The sequence below is a fragment of the Myotis brandtii genome, unplaced genomic scaffold (genome assembly GCF_000412655.1).
Source record: "Myotis brandtii unplaced genomic scaffold, ASM41265v1 scaffold185, whole genome shotgun sequence".
Lineage (NCBI taxonomy): Eukaryota > Metazoa > Chordata > Mammalia > Chiroptera > Vespertilionidae > Myotis > Myotis brandtii.
The window spans coordinates 8,935,852-8,959,728 of NW_005356870.1; the positions used below are offsets into that span (position 1 = coordinate 8,935,852).

The following is a 23,877-nucleotide window of genomic DNA, read 5'->3' on the forward strand; positions in this document are numbered from 1 at the left end:
AAGGGAAGCCGAGTTTTTCTCAGCGAGTTGTCCCCTGGGAGTGACATCCTCAATCCTCTTAGGTCTCTGATTTAAGATTCACCCTGTGCCAGCTCCCCTCCTCTCGGACAGCCGCCAGTCTGTGCATTGCTCACTGTTGTTCTTGCTCCCACCTCGGGAACGGTCATAGTCATCATGATGGTTCTGTTGTCTTCCTAGGAGGTTTTCCTTTTCAGCCGGGTCAGGTTAGAAATATTTTGCAGTTCAAATGATTTCAGCCGTTTCTACTGTCACCTGGTTTGCTTCTCCTTTTATATTGCAGATACCTGTGGCCTCTAATGGTTTTCAAAAATTAGTACCGCCTCTTTATGTTACCGTATGAATTAATGCAAGTGTATTTACTTACTAGTGTCCCAGCATGTATTTTGATGTAAAGATGTTAACATCGCTCAACCCTAACCTTTTTAAAATAAACTGTTCACCTATTGTAAAGATATGTGTTTTAAGAGAATAAAATTAAGTCCTGTTGAACAAACTATTAGAGGCAGTTTTATCTGTTACTCTGCTAATTTTTCCCAAGCAAGTTAAGGTGTAGAATAATTTTAAATTAGATAGATTCGTAAAAATTCACTACAAAATCATTTTGGCTAAAATGAGGCCTATTGCTGATTGAACTTCAGCTGTTTCTTGGTTCTTTTGTCTCAATTGTTCTACTTGTTCAGAACATTCAAAAGGTAAAAATTTGTGGCATTTAACCAGAAAGAGTAGCATGCTCTTTTATCTAACAGTGGCTTTCTTTTTGGAAAATTAAGTTCACAGAGTTCTTAGAAGTCTTTTTCTAAATAGAGTTGTGTGGTAACTTGTAAGAGCTAATCTTACAAGATATTCTTATGAAAATGGCTCATTTTTTTAATTGAAACAAACATAAGTTTGTCCCCTCAGAAAGTGTCACTTGTATGAATATTGATGTACTAAACTAGTACTACTATTGCCAAAATACTTTTTTAGAACCACATCTTTGGAATTAATTGCTTTAAGCCTTTAGTATATTATGTTAAGTAGTCTCATTGCTGACAAAATTTTATTCTTTGAGGTTGGAGTTGAATTTTTCAAATATTCCAAAGTCCTTTGCTGCTAAGGCTGGTAAATATGGGAAGCGACTAATCTGAAATGTATTTTTTTTTTTTGGCCTCCCAAATAAGGTGAGATTCTAAAGCAGTAATTATTAATCTAAGGAGTTCTGAAGTTGGTTTAAGAGGATCTGTAAATGCTTTGAACAAATGCAGAAAGGATCCATTTTATTTATTTTTTGAGCCAGAAGTAATGGATGTATAATTGGTCATGTGACATTATCTACATATTTTGTAATGTTATAAAAATTTAACTTAAGTACTCTTTATTCCTATAACTTCTTTTATAAAATACTTGAAGTTTTTTGTTGTTGTTGTTGAAATATTACACATTTATAAACTAAACTTGGATAATTAGGAGACAAGTACATTCCAGGAATGGTATGATTCCAGAAAAAATGATATCCACCTATTTTTGTTAAATCTGCCTTTTTAACTCATGACATACATTTTAAAGCTAGCTAGTAAAAAATGATCTGTGCGGTATACTACAACTTATACTTTAAAGATTTTTGGGCAGACGGACACTCATTGGTTATTCTGAAGGTGCACTGTGCAAAAGTTGAAATGTTTTGAATGGTATTTTAATGAATAATATAAAACTTCCTAAATTGTGAATGTTTGTGCTACCTCCCTCCCTCATTTTTCATATCTGTCCCTTCTCCAAATGTAAGGTCAACAGCTCTTGCTGACAATGAAAGTATCTGATTTTTCTTCCCTTCTTCAGATTCCTGCTCCCACCCCTACCCCCCAGTTCTCTCATTTACCTTCCAACTCTTAATCTTCTTTTAACTCCTTATAACTCAAACATTTCATTTTAGGAAAGAGCATGTTGTTTATTCCCTTTCTCTATGAATGTAATCTCCTTTTTTTGTTAACCTTAAGAAATTCTTCCTTATCTTCCTCATGCCTCTCCTAAAGGCTAGATGAGTTTTATGTGTATTTCCTCATCTAAGTCTTACTGACAAGGCAAGGTAAATGGGAAACTCATAGATGACAACAAAGAGTGTTTAACCAGAGCATAATAATATGTTTGTCTGCCATGAAAATGGAAATTGAGAGTCATGTTGACTAGGCTCAAGTGACATATTCCACCTTCTGAATAACAGGTATCACCATAATTCCGGACTTTCTGGGTAGGAATGGGACTCGTTCTGTAGTTTGTTCTACTTCCTATAGAAGCTTGCTCTAAAGCACACTGTTTTGTTTCCCACCCAAATCCTCTTCCCCTGACTTCTTGGGAGAACACCTGTTGTTATCTGGTTATCTGCAAAGCCACCTACTCATTGGAGGCTGTGCTCTTTCAACCCCAGCAAGTAAATAATGATTGTTTACGCCAATGATGATGGTTCAGTTCCTGCTGCTAGTTATTGTGAAAGCAGGGCTCTGAACCTACTCTTGGTCAGTGGGAGTTGGAGGAGAGAAGTCTGCTGGGGAGCTGTTCAAACATTTTTCTCAATTATAAAGAAGTCTGAAAGGACATGTTTTGGATATTGTGCTACGTGGACATGTGGAACTGCTTGGATCAGGGAAGGAAGACAGGCTGACTACAGAGTAGAAAGCTGGAATGTCCGTGATAATATTGTGATGCTGAAGTAACCAGTTCCGAGACACTTCCTGCCTCTGGGCCTCTTGCTGTAGAAGATTAATAACCCCGTACTGTTTAAACCACTTTCAGCCTGGATTTTCAATTAGTTGTAGTTGAAAATGTCCCAGGTGATACCCACTAATCCGAGAATTTAAAGATTCCTCAGAAGTGAAGCTGTTAAGTATTTCCCTGCATTGTCCCTGCAATCAGACAATATTGAAAACTGATGGTCTTAACAGTTACCATCCTAATTATCCTGGTTTCTCTCTCTCTCGATATCTAAAGTCAGGTTACTTTATTTGTATTTTCTTAGGTCTAAAAGCATAACATGCTGTAAATGGTAACTATTATCTGCAATTAACTATGTAAATTCTAAGTTATAAAATAGTAATCCTTCTTCATTACTTTTTGCTTAGGGATATCAGCTGTCTCAAGTAAAGGATTTCTGCATTATTTTAATAAAGTGGATGATAATTCTGGTGCTATTTTTATTTTATATTCAGTAAGAAATTCTAATTTGGGAATTATGTTTATCAGAATTGCTATCTTTTTTACTCTGGGATGACTAATAATCTTAATGAAAGAAGCCCTGTACCAGAAGTCAGGAGATCCTGATGTGTCATTAACTGGCAGTACAAACTTGGGTGTTCATATAACCTTAATAGTCCTAGGGCTACTGGAGTGAGAGGAACGATTGACTACCTGAATTCTTACTGCCTACTGGAAAGTCTACAGTTTCCTCAGGTTACTTGATGTGAACATTATGTTAGAGATAAAAGACAAAATGAATTTGAGCAACATAAATGGAAGTAAGCAAAAATTATTGACTTTAGGAAAAGCAGCTTGACTTTAGGTTGAAAGCTTTGTAATCGAACTATCATGGATTCTAATTCTGGCTCTAACATATTGTTAGTATAACTATATACTATATACTAACAATATGACCTATTGGCAAGTTACTCAATTTCTCTGAGCTTCCATCTGTAAAATTAGGAATTGTGATTCCTCTTGTGCAGAATTGTTGATATTTAAGTATTATAGTAGTATATAATCATTTATTGTTGTCTCTGGCACATAGTAAGCATATGACAAATTACTTCCCTTTTTCCACTGCATAGAATTAGTGGGCCTGGAGCCATTGCCTCTTAACCGACATGCTTATTGCCTCTTAGCCCTAGCTTATTGTTTATGAATCCCTCACCAGCCTCCCTAAAGCTCATCTACTTCTGGCAGGACTACGTCTGACTTCCATTCAGAAAGCAAGTCCATTCCAGAGAGTTTCTACACAAAAGCAATGCATGCGTTTTGAAGAATTTTAGATATAGTACATGTAAAGAAACTAGAATATTCTCTGGCACACAGTAGGTACTCTGTAAATGGCAATTATCTTTATTTTAAAAATATTAGTACCAATTTTCATATTCTTAAATTATTTGAAATTTCCTATTGTTGCCAGCCCCTGAGTACCATTGCCAACATTTATAATTTGAGATTTTTTTCATTAAACTTTTCAAATTTCCAATAAAAAAAATAGACTTTATTAATTTAAGCAATTTTAGGTTCACAGCAAAACTGAGCAGCAGGTACAGAGATTTCCTATATGGTCCTTGCCCCTTCCAACTTGTCTTTTAACATAGGAAGATCTGGAAAGATTTGGCAACTGTTCCCACATAGCAATATTAGCTTTGAGTTGAAGAGTAGCTGTTCCCTTACTAGTCTGCCTCTTGTCCATTTTACCCGTTTGCAGTCACTCCCTATTGTACTACAGGAAGCTGCCTTCACTCATTACATTTAACAATTATAGGTATTTGAGATTAAAACTTCATTATGGGAGGAAAGAATCATATATATAAAACTGCGGGAGTTTGACCAGAAGTTCGATCACTCGCTATGATGTGTGCTGACCACCAGGGGGCGGCGTGGAACGAAGGAAGGCCCCGACTGGCAGCCGGCAGCCGGGAAAGGCAGGCCCCGGCTGGCAGCCGAAACGCCTCGATCAGCCCTGATTGGTGGCCAGGCCTAGGGACTCTATCCGTGCTGAATTTTGTGCACCAGGCCTCTAGTGTTGCAATAAAAAATCCAAAAATCTGCTATGCCTTAGCCTATTGAAGCTACAGAATCTATAAAATGTCAACATTTTGACTCTGTAAATGGATATTGAGCTCATAGTACACTTCAAAAATTATGTATATCAAAGACCCATAATTAAGTGAATTTTAATTTGATACATTAGATCTTATAGTCTGTTTTTATAACCAGTGATTGAAAGTTATAATTGTGAAGTATATGATACAATATAGTAGGTTGCCATTTAAGAAAAAGTTTCCTAAATCCTATATAATAAAAGCCCAGCGATCATAACAGCAGAACAACCACTCTACCAGTCACTATGAGGTGCACTGACCACCTTTTGGTTCCCCGGCCGGCAGGCTCCAATCGCTGATGGCGAACGGGGAAATGGGGTGGGTGGTGGTGAGGGACGGGACTGGTGAGTGGGTGGAGCGGCCGACCTCTTGGTCCCTCCTCCCAGCCCGCAGGCTCTGATAGCTGATGGTGAACGGGAACCAGGGTGGGTGGCGTCGAGATGGCCCTGATCACAGGCTAGGCCTAGGGACTGTACCCGGGCCTCTAGTAGAATCATTACAGCTCAGGTGCTATCTCTAGTTAATTTCCCCTTAGTAGTATCAGTCAGTACCTACCTTTAAAAAAAAAAAGTTACCAGGCAGTCATTTCTCTCCATTGTTAATTAAACCCAGCCACATCTACCTCTCCCCTCCTACTCAGGATCTCCTAAGCTGTCTCTACTCTCTGCTCACCTAAGTCAAATCCTGGTCACCCTGGTTACACTGGGTCTTCCCTGCTACTGCTGGGTTCTAAGTCTCCTCTCTGCCGCCAGTCTCCTTCCCTTAATTTATTTCTTCCACATGGCTGCCAGTGCATCTTTCTAAAATTCAAGCATGGCTGTGTTATTCCTTTTAGGAGATCCCTAAAGTACAGCCTCCTTAGCTCGGTGTCTGGTTTTCATAGAAGATGGTTATGTAACTGATGGAAAGGTGTCAACAGACAACGGAGTTGTAAAATTTCTTTAATGGCCAAAGATACGGAGACTATTAGAGACCGGTGTTACTCCTTTCTGAAGCTTTCCTTATGGTGTTTACTCTGCGTGGAATGTCCACTTCATTTCCCTGATTTTGCTTTCCTGAGTGTTAGCTCTAATTTGACTTCTATGTGTAGTTCAGATATGATTTTTTTTCCTAGAAGACCTCGCTGCTACCAATGTTGAGGTTCTTAGGTTCCCCGAGATAGAAATTGAGAGGAAACACCAGAGGAATTCTGAACTGGCTCAGGGGCTGGCCCTGCTTGGCTGCTTTCATAAGCTGGGGACATACGCTTGCGCTGAAAGGTGGGCTTTTTTACTAAGGCAGGCTTGAAGAATTTCCCATTATAGATTCTGGTGACTTCCTTTTCCAGCTGCTTTGCTTAGTAATAACTATGTTGGCTCCTGGGCTGTGGGGGCAAGCTGGCTAACTGCTCATTATGCCACCCTAAGAAAGGTTGTTTAGTGGTCGCACCTTGGGGTTAGTAGTTTAAACAGGCAGTTGAAAAGGGACATAAAATTAGTTACTTCTGTGCTTTTGAGTAGGAAGTGGAGGGGTTTGCAGTCAGCTAATTATTTTCCAGTCCTGTGGCCAAGTCCCTATGCTGCCTCACCACAACCCCCACCCGTTTGATGAGGTGGTTTTTTCTGTGTTCCTATAGCTCTTTGCACATCTGTCATTAGTAGCCTGTGTGTTCTACAGACCACTGTTCAAAAGGTATTGTGAAATAAGTCCATGTTAAACATATTAGAAAACAAAATCAAGCACTTTAGAATTTCTCAAAGCCTTTAATAGGCCTAAGTGCATTAGGATTCTCCAGGAGAAGGATCAGTTTTATATCGTGTGTGTGTGTGTGTGTGTGTGTGTGTGTGTGTGTGTGTGTGTAAGTGTAAGCGTAAGCGAGTGCCACTTTCTGTTGTTCCTGTGAGGATTTTAATTTCATGAATATATAGTCTTTGCTCAATTAACTCTGTTTCCTTGAGTTTCTGTGCTTTGGCTTGCTGAGTTTGGTGCATGCCTTGCATGGTTTGGTTTTGTTCAAACCTTTCAGATGTGTTTGTTTCTGTATTTGGGGTTCCTTGTTGACTTGTTTGAGGATACTTAACTGTTTATCATAGCCTGCCTCTGGTGGTGAATGAAAAATGACTTGCTCCAATATGGGACAAGCCCCCTCAGGCTACTTCACTGTGCTATTCCGGGTGCTCTGTGCTGGCTGGAACAGTCCTGGGAAACGAGTGCTCTAGCATGCAGTGCTGTTACAGGTCTCCCTTTTCATTACCCTAAAAGCTGCTCCTGCTCTGCCCGCCACACTCCTGGTTTGCATTGACTTGAGCTTGGAGGACCTTCAAACGACTCCACTTTGCATTGGTTTTATGTTTTGGATTGTCATTAGGTTCTGTATTTACTACTATCTTTTCCTTTCCTTTTTCCTTAAATCTAATCACATTTTTTTAATCTTTCAGGGATTCTTCCAAACTGCTTTTCTGCTTATGGCACTACTTGCCTTGTAGCAATGTTATAGATTTGCTTTTAAAGTCTGTTTTGATATTTCCTGGAGATTTAGATAAAAAGGGGAAGTTGTCTATTCTCCTATAATCTTTATTTACGTGTGAATCCTTCATTTATTCACCTATAAACAGTCCTTGAGGTACCCATGGGAAATGCATGGTATCAGTACCTTGAGCTCTTTAGTTACTTGACTATTTCTTCATGTCATGTGTGTCCCTTCAGAGCCAACACCGTACTATATTCATCTCTATTTGTATTTCCTTGCAAGATGCTGTAAAATGGTAGCTGTTTCAGTTGAACCAAGTTTTACCTATTAAATCCAAGTTTACAGAAAATATAAAGTAGGAGATGAATGATTGTTCTACAAAAGGAATCTTTTAACCATAATTAGTGCCTCTTGCATTTCAGGGTACATTTGTTTACAGTTTTAGGGACTATTAAAGAAATGAAGATTCCAGTTAGTCATACATTCTGACTAACAAAGTTATCTGTTGTTTCAGCTTTCTTTAGTCCCAGATTTAGAGCCACTGAGGTAAAACCATACTACTACACTTGTCTCAGAAAACCTAGAAAAGAAAATTATTAATGGGGCATCGTTTAAATTTTCTCTTGTGGTGTGGTTACAGTATTGCTTTAAAATATTGTGTGTTTATTTACACCTGAAGTAGTACTGCCTGTCAGCATAAAGATGTGGTTGTACGAATGTTTATCAGAGCATGGTTCACAGTAGTAAAAATGGGAAACAACCTAAATATCTAAAAGTAGAGAATAGGTTAAACAATATGCTAGAATATTATGCTGTCATTAATTGTGGTGACAGTGAATTGAACATTTCTAACCAAATACAATGCCTAAAAACAGTTAAAATTTTAATACTACAAATTTAGGCAGACTCCAACTTAGATGCAAATTCTAAATGCTTATCTAATAATAGCTAATTTTTATGTATTATGTGGAGGGCTTCCCATGCATTATCTCAATCTAACAACTCTTTTAGGTAGGTAGATGCTTGTAATATTCCCATTTCCCATGTGAGAGAGAACGCTTAGACAGGTTAAGTAACTTGCCCAGGACCACACAAGTTAGTGGTAGAGGATTTGCGTCCAGGAAGCCTAACTTAAGAGGTCATGCTCTCAGTCACTAAGATGCTCTACTTGGCTTTGAACTGGTGGATGCGTTTGTGACCAGTATTCCCTTGAAGCATGACATGGGTCCCAAAATAATGTAGAGGAATAAAAAACTTAATAAAACTTTATTGATTACATGGTGTTCATACAACTGAGGAGGCTGTCCGTATCCTACTTCTAACTTGCTTCCCAGAGAGAAACATTCATAAAATTTTTAAGTCCTAATCTTGAATTTCATCATTTTGAGTCTCCTTATCTATTTCTTCTCCTCAGTCATAGCCCCACTCCATGGATGTCAGAGGAGTAAGCTTATCAATATATGTGATTTCTTCATAACAACCAACACTTTTGAACCTTTCAAACTACCTAAAATTTACATATTCTAAAGACTAGGTTTTTATCAAAAGGCCAAAAAATGTAGTACAAAAAAATGAGGAAAATAAGAGGTTTTTTAAAAAAGATATATTCACCTTTACATCTGAAAGAAGTTGAAAGTAACCAAAACAAAATAAATTATTATGCAAAGGCTAAACCTCTTTCAAAGGTATTCATGCTTGAAAAAGTTTGTATGTTTAAATGTTAAGTTTTTTCTCAACCATAACTTATTAATACAACTTAATATTTTTTTCTTTTGAAAATGTGAATGTTAGTTAGAATTCCACATGAGTCCCCCAAAATCTGGTTGGTAAATTATAATTGTAATAATGTATGCCTGAAAACTAACAATAAAATAGAATTCTGAATATAGAATGTTAAAATATAAGGGACTTAGAGTAGTTGGAAATTATGTTCAGCTGCTAGTAATAAAGACTCCCAAAATAGTGACTTACACAAAATAAAAGTTTGTTTTTCTCTCACATAAAAAGAAATTGTTCAGCATTTCCGTAGTCATCAAGAACCCGCTCTACTTCTTTCGATCTGCTTAGTTCTGCCTAACCTTCCATTCTCAGGGCCACTCATGGTCCAATACAGCTGATTGAAGTCCAGCTCTCAGGTCCAGGCAGAAAGGGCACATACACTCATACGAGGTTTTTTGTTCCCCTTTAAAATGCTTTCCTGGAAATTCTACTCCCCAATTTCAGTTTTTCTATATCTTATTGGCTAGCACGTAAGTCTATAGCAACAACCAGCTGCAAAAAAGACTAGAACATTGCTAATTCAGAATAAAATTAGGCTTCTCTTAGGAAGAAGGGGAGTATTTGTTTTTTGGAAAACAGCCAACAGTCTCCAGCATAAGACTGTAGGAGACATCTCATCCAGACTTTTTAAGTTTAAATACAGCTGGTTAGTGGCACAGTTGTAGTTAGAACCCTGATGCTTGCCAATCTGTATTAACTAAGCATGCTCACAATCGCTTTTACTAACAGTGAATTAGATAAAGTGATAGTAAGTCAATCTAACATTATTACAAGTGTAATTCTTTGCCTCTTTACCTCAACATCTACCCCCCCACACACACACACACATACTCTCACACACTTAAGTATTTCAGAATATTATTGCCTCTTTTTTGATAAACCTTTCTATGATCACTTTTCCTTCAAGATACAAGTTATATTGGCCATCTAGATTCTGTGATTAATACTTAAAATAATTTTAGTAGGCTCTAAAAACATTTAACATTTGTCTTTAATATTAATGGTTTTGTAACTTTAGGAACAATTTTTTTCTCAAATTTTCTCCTACAGTATAGCTGAAATACAGAAAGATGTGGAATACAGGTTGCCATTCAGCGTAAACAACCTGACAATTAACATTAATATGTGAGTAGAAATTGTATCCTATTTTTCTATATAATACGACTATTTATTATTAGAAGTAAATTGTTTAAAGTGAACTTATTTTAAATACTCCCTTTCCAGTAACTACAATTTATCAAAGTTGCACAATTTTGTGAATAAATATTTTGTAAAGAAATTAATGTATATTGCTGTAAGAAAACTATAAAAGAGGAAATGCAATAAAAAGATATAAAAATCATGAATACTGTATTCAGTTTCATTGATTTGCACTAAAGTCTTAGCTGGAAGTAGATTGAAAGAGGAGAATGATAATAACAAACAATCAAAGAGATCATGTATGGAAAACCATTAGAGATTATTCACCTTTACATCCGAAAGAAGTTGAAAGTTCAGGACTGATTTGATCTACTGATTATTTTTAAAGGAAAAAATGTAAACATGAGGTTATTAACTTATAAAGAGGAAAGTTGGACAAATTAAGTTCTTACCTCAGGTTATATTAGGTGGCTGGCTTTTAGAGGCAGTGTGTGGGTGAGGTAAAAAGGTACCTAACTTGGAGACAGGAACCAGGGCTTATTCATCTTCATATCCTCATTGCCCAGCCTAGTGCCTGCACAGAGGAGGCGTTACTACATCCTGGTTGAAGGAGTGAATTCAAGTATTATGCTGTGTTATCTTGATGTACAGCGGTTTTTTGAGTCCTCACAGTAGCAAATTGGGGCAAATTATAGACACATAAGTAGTGACAGCATAGTCGGGATACAAATCCAGATTAGTCCGGCTCCAAAGGCCACGTGTTGCCTTTTTACCAAACTAGTTTAACATCTTCAGCTATATAAATTAAGTAGCTTTATTTCTCTCCAAGTGTCCTGTGTACAACTAAGTAGGAGAAGCCAACAAGGACCCAGTTTTCTTCTTGACATTGCTGCCAACAAAGAGTTTTCTGAGCCAACGGGAACAGAGAAGCAATTTAAAAGGACATATTCTTTTGAGTTTTAGAGGAAATTTGGAAAATAGTCTTATACCCAGTAAAATCCCATTTTTTAAGATTTCACTCCCTAATCTTAAATTTGTAATAGGTCAAAAAAAAAAAAGGTTAAAGTTTTCACTCTCTTAGATTGAGAATGTACTGTTTTTTTATTTGAAACCATGTGATTCACCTCAGAATTGGGAGAGATGTGTTAATTGGGACATTTAGAAAAGAGCCATATGAACTGAGGCATTAAGGCAGCTTTAATGTTTCATTTCTAGCACTTTCCATTTTCTCTTTAAAAATTCAGTAGATAGTGAAATAATTCTTGGCAGCATTTTAAAAGTAAGAAAACCACGTGTAAAAAAAATGATATGACCAGATCTGTGGTCCAATAAGTAACCAGCCTGGGTTAGTGTGACTCACATGCTACAAACGCTTGATCTAATTTTTAGCTGAGATTTGTATTGGTATATTGTATTAGAAAGCAATTAATTGATACAGTGTGAAGACTATTCTAAATTCATGGTATCCATGTTCCACATTAAGTAGGTTTTACTGTAAGGCAAGCATGTCAAACTCAAAGGCTAACACAGGCCAAATAAATAAGGTTTAAGTTTATGTGGGCCGCAAAAAAAACAAAAGCTCCAATTTTCATAGAAACGTAGGTTTATTTTGATAGTGACGTGCTGAATATAAAGGGCTGAAATAAATGAGTCATCGTTAACATAAAATAAGACATTTTAATAACAATTAATATTTTTTCTTGAACATTAACTTAGCAGACACTGAATAACTGCACAAATTAATAAGCGTAACACAAATAAACCTATTTTTCTTGTTCTCCGAAAGCGAAATATTTCCTGTTGCGCACACCAAACAAGTCAGTCCAAGACTAATGGTGTGGCAGTCGGCTGCTAAAACATTCACTGCTAGTATCAGTGGAGAGAAATGGTGTGCCTGTGTGTAAGATGCGTAAGGGAAATGAATGCAACACGATTATAATAATCAGTCATTAGCGAACATTGTAGTTATTAATAATTATGCATAACAGGATATTGTAAAAATTACGTTATGAAATTTTTATTAAAACATTTCTTACATACTGTTATGTTGGCTGGGCTGCAAAATACTCGTTGTGGGCCGCATGCAGCCAAGTTTGACATGCTTGCTGTATGGAATTACTTAATAATCTTATTTCCAAAGTGTATCTTTTTGTATATTTTCAGTCATCTCAGCAACTATAAAAGAGCACTTATTACTGAATAATGAATCCAAATGAAAGTATGAAAATTTAACTTGTTTTAAACTAAGTTTGTTTTAGGATTATTACTATGTAATGTAACATTTGTTGTCTTTGTTTTTCATCTGTTCTACCTTTACCAGATTGCTTCCTCCACAATTTCCTCAGGAAAAACCAGTGATCAGTGTTTATCCACCAATACGACATCATTTAATGGATAAACAAGGAGTATATGTTACCTCTCCATTAGTAAACAATGTATGTTTATGGTATATTTATTTCAGAGTAATAAAACAGGTGTATTACTTTTTTACTAAATACTTTAGAAATCTAAAAATGCACTTAAAATTTCATTTTGGAATCAGTAAGTTTCAAAACTCTTTTCCACTGTCTATGATAGTACTGATTCAAAGGCTGTTTTTTAGTGGCAAGGACCTGCTGAGGTTCACAGATATTCCGTAGTTTTTAGTAGAAATAAACTTCAGATATGCCTTAAAGTTATCAAGCTGTGTATAACATTGATTCACGTGGATAATGTACTCTCAGTATTTACCTTTGAACCTTCCAATCTTTATAAATAGTGAAATGTGGAAATATTTTAGGTGCATCATTGATTAAATAGGCTTTTAATTTGATTTATGGTATTGATTCTATTAGAAAATATTGCAAGTTGTGGATTGCTGATATGTTTGACACAATGTCCTTTGCTTTCCATTTAATTCTTGACTTGCAAAAATTGGTTTTAATATTTAAGTTTTAGAGTGAAGTTATCCTAATGAGAACTTACATTCTTTTTCTGAAAGTGATTTTAATCATTCTGTATTACTGTTATTTTCAGTTTACAATGCACTCAGATCTTGGAAAAATTATTCAGAGTCTATTGGATGAGTTTTGGAAGAATCCTCCAGTTTTAGCTCCTACTTCAACAGCATTTCCATAGTAAGTATATTTATAACAAATGTTTGTATATATTTATTTTAATCAATGTAATCAAAATATAGTTTAAAAATTCAGATGATGCTAAAAAGCACTCCTTTGTTTTTACACCCCCATCTTCACAAAAATACATTCATACTTTTCAGAGACAACTGTTCTTTTAGCTGCTTCTCTAATATTTACTTTCATCTTTAAAAAAAAAAATTGATTGATTTGAAAGAGAGAAAGAGAGAGGAAGGGGGGTGGAAAAGGGAGTGTAAAGAGAGAGAAACATTGATTTGTTGTTCATGTGCTTATGCATTTATTGGTTGTTTCTTGTATGTGCCCTGTCTGGAGATAGAACCTGCAACCTTGGTGTACTGCTCTAACCAACAAAGCTGCCCAGCCAGGGCTACCTTCATCTTAATAATATGTATATACTGCTATATTTTTATCCTATCATTTAAATATTACCTATTTGGTCCCTATTATGATTAATAAGGATTTTAGTTATCTTTCACAAATCTTCTCTCATTCAGTGAAATTATGTCATAATTTTTATTTAAATAAATTTTTATTACTTTGACTACACATAGCCTGTCACCTAACTAAGTGCTTTACCCTAATTACATTTTCCTGTTATAACTTTTTTGCTTTTTTCTGGAGTTAATTACTTCCAATTTTTCATTGGTTTTGTTTTCTTAGATCTTTTTAGTTTTCCTGCTAGCAGTCTTTTTGAGGCCTTGCAGTCTTTTACACTCTCCTGAGGGTACATCTAGCTTTCACAAACTCTGGTTGGTCCCAAAGCCACTCTCATGGTTTAGATTTTTTTTGTCATAGCAGCAGTCCACTTCCACGTGCTAAAATCTTTTCTGGTTATTAAGGCTTCATAACATATTAGCCACAAAATTGTGGTTTAAAACAATGAGCACATTTATTGTATTCAGCTCAGAAAGAGTTCATCAGAGTGAGCTCTTATCTGCTTCGTTCATCATAAGGAGGCTCTCCTCAGAGGCCTTACCTGGAGGTGTCAGCTGGTATACCTAGATGTTACCTTTATGTGTGCTGGGCTCCCTCACAACATAATGGCTGGTGTTCTAGCGTGAACATCCTGAGAGCGAGCTATGAGAAAGCCATAATGACTTAGTTGCTGAAGTCCTTCACTTTTGCTACATTTGATTTGTTGAGGCAGTTGCAAAAACTTGACCAGATGCAAGGGGAGAAAAATCGCCTTTCCTTCTAGATAGTGGCGTGGCCTGGTTCTGCAAGGCCATATAGGAACAGAAATAATGCTGTGAACATTTTTGTAAATTACAACATGGATGCTTGGAATATAAATTTTGAGACTTTTTTTTTTAAATCTGCGAATGTCTTTAATATACACTTACACTTAATAGTTGGTGCAGTTCAAATTCTAAGTTGAAGTGTTTTTTCCAATTTGAAAGCATTCCTCTATTGTCTAAATATAGGCTATTGGTGCTAAGATGTCCAATGCCATTTTGATTTCTGATTTATATAACATTTTTTTATATCTTCGATATTCTGAAACTGCATGATGGTGCAACTTCCTGTTGCTTTTTTTTTTTACTTTTCAGAATAGTTATTGTATTTATCGCCCAGTCCTTCTGTTTAATTTTAAAGAACGTCATTTTGTTCACAAGTCAAGTGGCAGTGACATCTTGTGCCCGGACATCTGCATAGCTAGATTATCAGGTTCATTATGTCCATCAGCCCTAGCTCTCATCTTTGCCTCTGGTCTATGTCCTGGAGTCATGAGCCTCACTGATATTCTTTATCTAAAAACATTATTTCCTGTCTTCTGTTAGGATAGGGCTAGATGTTAACTCATCATTCATCTTATCTGAAAATAGAAGCCAACAAGTTTACTTGCTCTCCTTTTACATAAGTTCTATGATAAAGCGCACATTATTATTATTTTTTAATATGAGCTGGTATACTCTATTTCAAATTTTTAAAAACTAATTCTTTATTGTTGAAATTATTACATTATAGTTGTTACCCCTTATCCCTCATTTACCCCCTCCAACCCGCCCCGCCCCCTGCCCTATGCTAAAGTGCACATTATTAAAAAGGAAGTTTGATGCATCTCCTAGATTATTTTATAGGTTGTATCTATCAAAGGGGTCAAAATAAAGCAAAATGGTTCAGAATTATTAAGATTCATTCAAGAATAGTACATATATTCTGTCATGTTGATCATATTGTTTCTAAAGAACGTGTCTATATATAACTCACTAATATACCTACAGATAAAAGTAAGTTTTTAAGATAAAGATGAGAGATCCTTTGAAGTAAATAAGTTTATTTCAAAATGTTTTTAACTTCATTTTTTTCAATCAATAATATAGTCACTTGGCTTAAAATTCAGAAAGTATAAAAGAATATGAAGTGAAAAGTCACCCTGCCGTCTGGCTGGTATGGCTCACTCAGTGTTTGAGTGTTTACCCAATGCACGAGGAGGTTGCTGGTTCGATTCCTGGGTTGCTGGCTTGATCCCCAGCATGGGTGGTGTGCAGGAGGCAGCCCATCGATGTTGATGTTTTTCTCTCATAGATGTTTCTATCTCTCCCTCTCTTTCCTCTCTTTAAAATCAATAAAAACATATTTAAAAAAAGTCACCCTGCCATTTCTGTTTCCCTGGAAACTTAGTTTTTCTTCTCAGAGTTGTTCATTTGGCTGTGTATGTATAGAATTCATACAAACATGTATAGAATTCAAAATACAGTAAGATTTTATGCATATACAAGGAAATATGTGCATGTAGTATTTTATTTCCTTCTTTTTATACAAATGGTAGCATGCTATTAGCTTACTCTTTTTTTTTCTTCAAATAATATGATTTGGAGAGAGCGTCCCATGTTGGTATATAAAGCATTTACTCATTCTTCCTTATGGCTGCAAAGTGTTTGGCTTATGGATGTACTATAATTTATTTATACAAGATTCCTTTTGTTGTTGTTAATCCTCACCCAATGATATTTTTTCTATTGATTTTTTTTAGAGAGAGTAGAAGGGAGGGGGAGAGACAGAGAGAGAAATATCAATGTGAGAGAGACACATCAATTGGTTGCCTCCCACACACTCCTTGACCGGGCTGGGGATCAAGCCTGCAACCAGGTACATGCCCTTGCCCGGAATTGAACCCATGACCCTTCAGTCTGCAGACCAATGCTCTAACCATTGAGCAAAACCAGCCAGAGCTATATAAGATTCTTACTGATGGATATTTTTGTTGTTTCCAGTCTTTCTTAAAAGGCCCACCCTTTTTGTCCTCAGTGTTGCAGGGAATAACTTTAAAAATATAATTTACCCAAATGTGAATATATTTGTTGGATATATTCTCAAAGTGGTATTCATATTCGTAATTTTGACAAACACTGCAAAATTGCCCTACAGAGTAGTAGAGTAGTAACTTCTACTCCTATACATATATCCTTTGCCAGTGTAGTATATTACCAGAATCAATCTTTGCCAATTTATAAGAAGAAAATATGTTTGTATAATTTTAGTTGTATTTATCTTATTCCAGTAAAGTTGACCACCTTTTTCTATGATTTAGATATTGCCCCCCCCCTTGTGTATTCTGTCCTATTCTCCATTTTGCTACCCCCTCTCCCCCAACTTGTGTATTGTTTCCTAGTCTCCATTCTGCTATTAGGTTGTTAATCCTTTATCAGTTTGTAGGAACTCTTTATATATTACGTCAATTATCCCTGTGTCTGTGATGAGTTTAAAAAATTTCCCCAGTTTGTTATTTGTCTTTTCTTATAATGGGCTTTGTTGTGTAGAGGTTTGTTTGTTGTGGTGTTTTTTTTTAATATCATAGAATTTGTCATTTTTTCTTATGACTTAAGAATTTGGTAGTTCAATTTTTAATTTTTTGAGGAACCTCCATACTTTGGTAATAGAAAGTGGCTGCACCACTTTGTATGACCAACACTGCATAGGATTCTCATTTCTCCACCAACACTTCCTGCCCAGTTAGGAATTTATGACCAGTTTACCCTTGAGATTACTTTAGTCACTGAACTTGTCAAATTTATTCCAGAGCCCCATTTTCATTCACAACTTTCTTTCATTCTTTTTTCTTCTCATATTGGCTTAGTTCAACTGCTCAGTCTTTGAGTTCTGATCGTTTCTTCTGCTTCGCCCAGCCTGTTGTTGGACCCCTCCAGTTTACTTTCCCCTTCAGTTATCATATTCTTTAGCTCTATGACAGCGGTTCTCAACCTGTGGGTCGCGACCCCTTTGGGGATCGAACGACCCTTTCACAGGGGTCGCCTAAGACCATCGGAAAACACATATATAATTACATATTGTTTTTGTGATTAATCACTATGCTTTAATTATGTTCAATTTGTAACAATGAAAATACATCCTGCATAGCAGATATTTACATTAAGATTCATAACAGTAGCAAAATTACAGTTATGAAGTAGCAACGAAAATAATTTTATGGTTGGGGGTCACCACAACATGAGGAACTGTATTAAAGGGTCGCGGCATTAGGAAGGTTGAGAACCACTGCTCTATGACTTCTGTTTGGTACTTTCTTACATTTCTTAGTTCTTTGTTAAAGTTCTCACTCTGGTCCACCATTCTTTTGAGCAACTTCTTAACCATTACTTTGAACTGTTTATCAGGTAAATTATCTCCATTATTGAGGTTTTATCTTTTTCTGTTGTTTGGAACATAGACTTTGTTTCTTTATTTTTGCTTCACTCTTCGTGTTGGTTTCTATCATGAGATGAAACAGTCACCTCCCCCAGTCTTGAGGATTGGACTAGGAGATGAACCTTGCCCTATCTCTTGAATGACTCAAACCTTTGTGATTATTCAAGCAGTCTATTATATTTTTAAGAGCTAACAGTAGTTCAGGGTGTGCCAGTTCCTGCCTGCTTCCCAGGCTCTGGGTGGTAGCAGCTTTTAAAGTATGCAAATATATACTGTCCTGTGGGACACAAGCTTAAGTCCCACTGGCCACAACATCCAGGCAATTTAGAAGTGTCCTGTTGGAGACAGTCTCAAAAGTCTGGCTCTAGGTAAGTGTATAATCTCCTTTCTGGGAAATACCAGCAAGCTGTAGAGAGGCAAAGGGAAAGTGCAAGATGGCGTCTACCACCCATGTTCCCTGAGAGCACCTTTGTTAGCCTCTAGATCAGTGATTCCCAAAGTGGGCGCTACCGCCCCCTGGTGGGCGCTGCAGCGATCCAGGGGGGCAGTGATGACCACAGGTGCATTTGTTTTAACTTTTTTTGTATTACCTTTCTATTCTGAGTTCAATAAATAGTTTCATAATTTCAAACTTCAATGTTTCTAATTTACACCTTTCTTTACTATATTTTACGAAAAAGGTAGAAACATTAATACATATATCTTTCTGTTTAATTGCTATTAAAATTTTAAAAAAATTAATTTCCAGGGGGCGCTGAGTAATATTTTTTTCTGGAAAGGGGGCGGTAGGCCAAATAAGTTTGGGAACCACTGCTCTAGATAAATGCCAAACCTGAAACCGGCCCCTCATGCCGAAGTTCCTGCACAAGCAAATAGGCCACTTTCATAGAAAGACTGGGGTGGGGTTGGGGAGTGTTCCTGCTGTCTGTACAGGGCCCTAGGGGTAGTGGTCTCCGTAACTACTACAATCCTATTGGCCCCAGGAACTCCAGCTCCCTGGCCTCCGAGTCAGGTGATCAACGGCATCTCCTGAATAGCAGACAGAAAAAGCCCGGTGCACCAGATGCTTCAAGAACTGATTCTCAGTTTGCTGTAGCTTTGGGGAGCTGGTGGATGCCAGTCCCATTGGTTTGCGAAGCTAGATGTTTAGAGGGCTCATCTTCATGGGGCTGGTTTTAAAAGTTGTGGAGCTCAAACACTTGGCTCCTTGGAGAGAAACTTTGGGTTTTGAGTTTCCTCCCAATTATGGTTGCCTTGCCAAGGGTGTGATTTATGGCAAGATTGTATCTCATCCTCTCATACCCATTTTGATGTCTTTTTTTTTTTTCTTATTTGCTTGATGTATAGAAGTCAGTTTTTAGGATTTCTTTCAGAAGAAATTATTCATATGTAGCTTACAGATTCTGTGTGTTCATGAGAGGAAGTGAGTTCAGGATCTTCCTACATCACCATCTTGAATAAGAACCCACATTGTATCTTTATATATTAACATTTTTAGCAACTCATCTACACATTTAATTTTTCTTTAAAATTTTCTAGAAAATCAGTTTGTTTTTTAATTCTTTATTGTTTTAAGTATTACATGTGTCTCCTCTCCCCCGCCCCCATTGACCTCTCCCGGCCACTCGCACCCCCTAGAACATTTCCTCACCCCCCTAGAAAATCAGTCTTGACTTTAAATCATATTTGTTCTAATACAGTGAAAGTTACTAAGCAACCTTCACTTGAATAAATTTTCTGAATTAAATGTTATTTACCATTCTCTCTATGAAGATATTGACTGTTGCCAGTGGAATGCTTAAAACTTAAATATGGCCTGTCTATTCGCTTCTGTTGAGAAGTCGAACTTGTATGGTTTCTAAAACATTTTTCTTCTTCATGGAAACCAAAATTTTCTTTTTTTTGGGTGGGGAGTGTTTATATTTTATCAAATTATTATATTTAATTCAGTCATAACAAGTGTCATCTGCCATAAACGGATTCCATCTGTAACATATGACAATTGTTACTTGAAAATTTAGGAATAATTTTACAATTAACCCTAACTTCTAATCTAATATTTCTCTTTCTCTTTAGCCTATACAGTAACCCAGGTGGGATGCCTTCCTATGCTTCTCAGGGCTTTCCATTTCTTCCTCCATTTCCCCCACAAGAAGCTAACAGGACTGTCAGTTCTTTATCTGTTACTGACACTGTTTCTTCATCAACAACAAATTATACAACAGCCAAACCTGCTGCTCCTTCATTTGGCATCCTTTCAAATCTGCCATTACCTGTTCCCACAGCAGACACTTCAGTGCAGGTTGGTATCTTCAATTACGGATATTTTGTACCCTTGAAACATTAATTTAATGAACATTTATTAAATTAATTATTTATATGTCTCCTTGTGCCAGCCACTAAGGTAGGCACAAAAGATGAAAAAGATTAGATCACATTTTCAACTCAGTTAACAAATTCAGAGAGGTCACCAACAGATCAAATAATTGTAAATAAGGAACTTCCAATAGAGTAGAAGACATAGTCGGAAGTTATGTTGAAGACACAATCGAGGGAATAGTCAGTGCTGCTAGGGACCAAGGTAGAGCTTAGAAGGAAAATGTGAATTTGTTTTTTCATAACTTTATTCTTAAGTGCCTTAAACCCCGATACAGATATTAGGTGCTCAGTTAAAATGAGGCAGATAAATGAGTGAATGAATTTATGCCTGAGGCTAGGTTTTGATACATGGTAATGAATTTGCCTGGATGACAAGTGGTTATATAAAGCATTCTCTGAAGAGGCAGCAGCATTAGCAGAGGCATGGAGGCATTACCAGATGGTGTATTTGTGAAGCTGCCTGTAAAAGATCTCTCTGGCTGTCATATAGGACTTAGGCAAAGGCACAAGAAATGACCATGTAGGAGAAGCAGATTGTGGAGGGTCTGCCATAGCATACTAAGGGCTTCAAGTGTCCAATTGGTTTAAAAATTCTGTTCCTTAATTAAGCTAGTAACTATTGCCATGTGGGAGTTTGCTGAGATAAGAGACTAATATTTGTGCATACAACATATAAAGGGATTTAAAACCTTCACTTTTAACCTTTAGTGAATATCACCCATAGTAATACTCAAATGTTATAAAACATTATATCTAACTTTACTAGTTGTAGTGTTTGTAATAATTTAGAATATAGACCCAAGTGGACTTTGTTTTCCAAAATCTTTTATCATTGTATTAATGAATATTATGAACAAGCCACAATTAATAGTAAAACAAAGTTATAACTTTTCATGAGTCTTCAATTTTAAAGTCATCGATATTCAAATGATGGATACTCTGTTTCTTATCTGCCCTACTGTCTCACCGAACTTAGTCATGTAACTATTCAGACTTTTGTCAACTTATTAATGTTCTCCTATACTTAATTCCTTTCATTTGAAGTAACTTTATTCATATATTTCAATGAAATTCACATATAATTCTCCACACTTGTCACAGATATACTTAAGAGATTTATTTTATAGCCTGTACTTTGCCCAAGAAAGAGAGCTAAGAAGGTAGTCACATGATCACCTCCCTCCCCCGCAAAAAACAAAACAAAACAAAAACAGTAACTGAAAAGAATACAGAAAAGAAAGCGGGGAGAGTAAGGACAGTGTAAAGTGCAAAGATAAAGATGTGATAATGAGAACAGGAGCAGTTGAAAAGATGGCTGAAATATAATACCATTTCAAACTCTCTTTAGATAAGCCAGAATGGTTTTGGTTACAGGATGCCAGATGTCCCTGATGAATTTCCCGAACTCTCCGAACTAAGGTAAATGACTTGGAGAATAACATTGGTATTTGTTGTCTGTTGTATTTGTAAATACAAAACAGATCATCACTGTCATATCCATATTAAATAAAAATATTTTTAAATCCTCACTATTTCTAAATTGTGGTTCTCTTAATTGGGAAATTTTATAAATCAGTTTTTATGTTTTGTAGGTTGTGTTTATTGAATGACTAGTATGTACCAGGGATTTTTCTAGATGCTGGGAATGATCATTAGTTACCAGGATAACAATGTCCTTTCTCTTATGTGATTTATATTCTTGTGAAAATTATTTCATTTATATGTTCGGTAAATATTTACTGAATGTAAAAAAAAATAATACCAATATTTTTAATATGACTACTGAATGTAGGATAAGATTTTGTGGGTGTTTTACACTTTCTTTTTTTCTTCAGGATATACCACACCAGAAATGTACAGCCAAATACTATTTTTTCTCTTCAAATAATATATATTTTTTAAATATATTTTATTGATTTTTTACAGAGAGGAAGGGAGAGGGATAGAGAGTTAGAAACATCGATGAGAGAGAAGCATCGATCAGCTGCCTCCTGCACACTCCTCACTGGGGATGTGCCCTCAACCAAGGTACATGCCCTTGACCGGAATCGAACCTGGGACCCTTGAGTCCGCAGGCCGACGCTCTATCCACTGAGCCAAACTGGTTAGGGCTTCAAATAATATTTTTTCTGGATGATTATGTAACTTAGAAAAAGTTTGCTTTGAATTTTAAGAGACAGCTTTTTTCTTTAATATTGAATTTAGATTTTTAATCATGCATTGCTTTTATATGGATCTGTAGTCAAAAGTAAAAGATATATTCAGAAAGGTTTAGGTGCCATCCCTATCCAATTGCCTTTTTCACCCTATGGATATTGAGTTTTTATTTTGGCTTAAACTTCTATGCCTGCTCACATACACATAAATATACGCATTTTTTATTGTGGTAGCCACATATCTGTTAGCTAAATAAGGCACTGAGGCTAAAATTGGGAGGTTGTGACTGTTCATACAGCCTACTCTTTATATAGTCCTACAGTGATTTGACACTACATTCAGACTACTTTATTATCCATGTGGTTGATGTTATATTTGTTTTGAAGGTTATAGTTTGCCATGTGTGTGCATCCAAAATTATTTAGAACCCTTCAGCTGGATAACTGAAAAATAGTGAATTTTTATCATAATGGAGAAAAACTAGATTATTGATAGTCATTAACACATTGTCTATTCTGTTTCTAGTGTGTCACAACTTACAAATATGAATGAACAAGAGGAGATATTACTAGAACAGTTTCTTACTTTGCCTCAACTAAAACAAATTATTACTGACAAGGACGACTTAGTAAAAAGTATTGAGGAGCTGGCAAGTATGTCTTCCTTTACTTGTTAAATTTCCTGAGAAAAATGTGTCCTTTACCTAGAAATAAACCAGATTTTTATCTTACAGGAAAAAATCTGCTTTTGGAGCCCAGCTTGGAAGCCAAAAGACAAACTGTTTTAGAGAAGGTGAGTTGGTGCTCATTGTGAAGAAATTCATGTAATTTATAAATACAAGAAAACAGCATTTTTATTTTCTCTTTTAGTATGAATTACTTACACAAATGAAATCTACTTTTGAAAAGAAGATGCAAAGACAGCATGAACTTAGTGAGGTAAGATTGTTTAGCTCTTTTTATTTACCATAAGAAATTTTTATCTTAATGTGTGTCAGCCACATTGTTACTTTCGTTTTTATCAGAAAGCATTTATTAGGTGTCTGACTTTATAAAGCCTTTAGATGCTGATGAACAGCCCTCAATTATGCAGCATTATAAGTCATTTGTGCTCATGCAAGAGCATATTTGGCTCCAAAAAGAAAAATATTAAAATCCTCATAAATAACTTTTCTGGGAAAGTTATTATAAAGCCAGTTTAACGCTTGCAATAAACTTTAACTATAGACTCACTTGTAAGCTTCTGGGGGCGGCTCCAAAAAAAATATTAAAATCCTCATAAATAACTTTTCTGGGAAAGTTATTATAAAGCCAGTTTAACGCTTGCAATAAACTTTAACTACTAT

The 23,877-nt window shown here is 36.1% G+C and overlaps 1 protein-coding gene across 2 annotated transcripts in view; it reads left to right on the forward strand.

The window, feature by feature from the left end:
- VPS37A (vacuolar protein sorting 37 homolog A (S. cerevisiae)) overlaps positions 1-23,877 on the forward strand; it is a 31,115-nt gene that overhangs the window by 796 nt on the left and 6,442 nt on the right. The window contains exons 1-9 of one of the 2 annotated variants that reach the window (XM_014537911.1): positions 9,311-9,318; positions 10,120-10,194; positions 12,530-12,644; positions 13,225-13,325; positions 20,073-20,298; positions 21,724-21,794; positions 23,058-23,185; positions 23,266-23,324; positions 23,402-23,470. In XM_014537911.1, the coding sequence (XP_014393397.1) occupies positions 12,600-12,644; positions 13,225-13,325; positions 20,073-20,298; positions 21,724-21,794; positions 23,058-23,185; positions 23,266-23,324; positions 23,402-23,470 (699 nt within the window). In that variant the 5' untranslated portion in view covers positions 9,311-9,318; positions 10,120-10,194; positions 12,530-12,599. Of the gene's footprint in view, positions 1-9,310; positions 9,319-10,119; positions 10,195-12,529; positions 12,645-13,224; positions 13,326-20,072; positions 20,299-21,723; positions 21,795-23,057; positions 23,186-23,265; positions 23,325-23,401; positions 23,471-23,877 lie in introns of those variants that run through there. The other variant, XM_005864074.2, reaches the window with a different exon arrangement.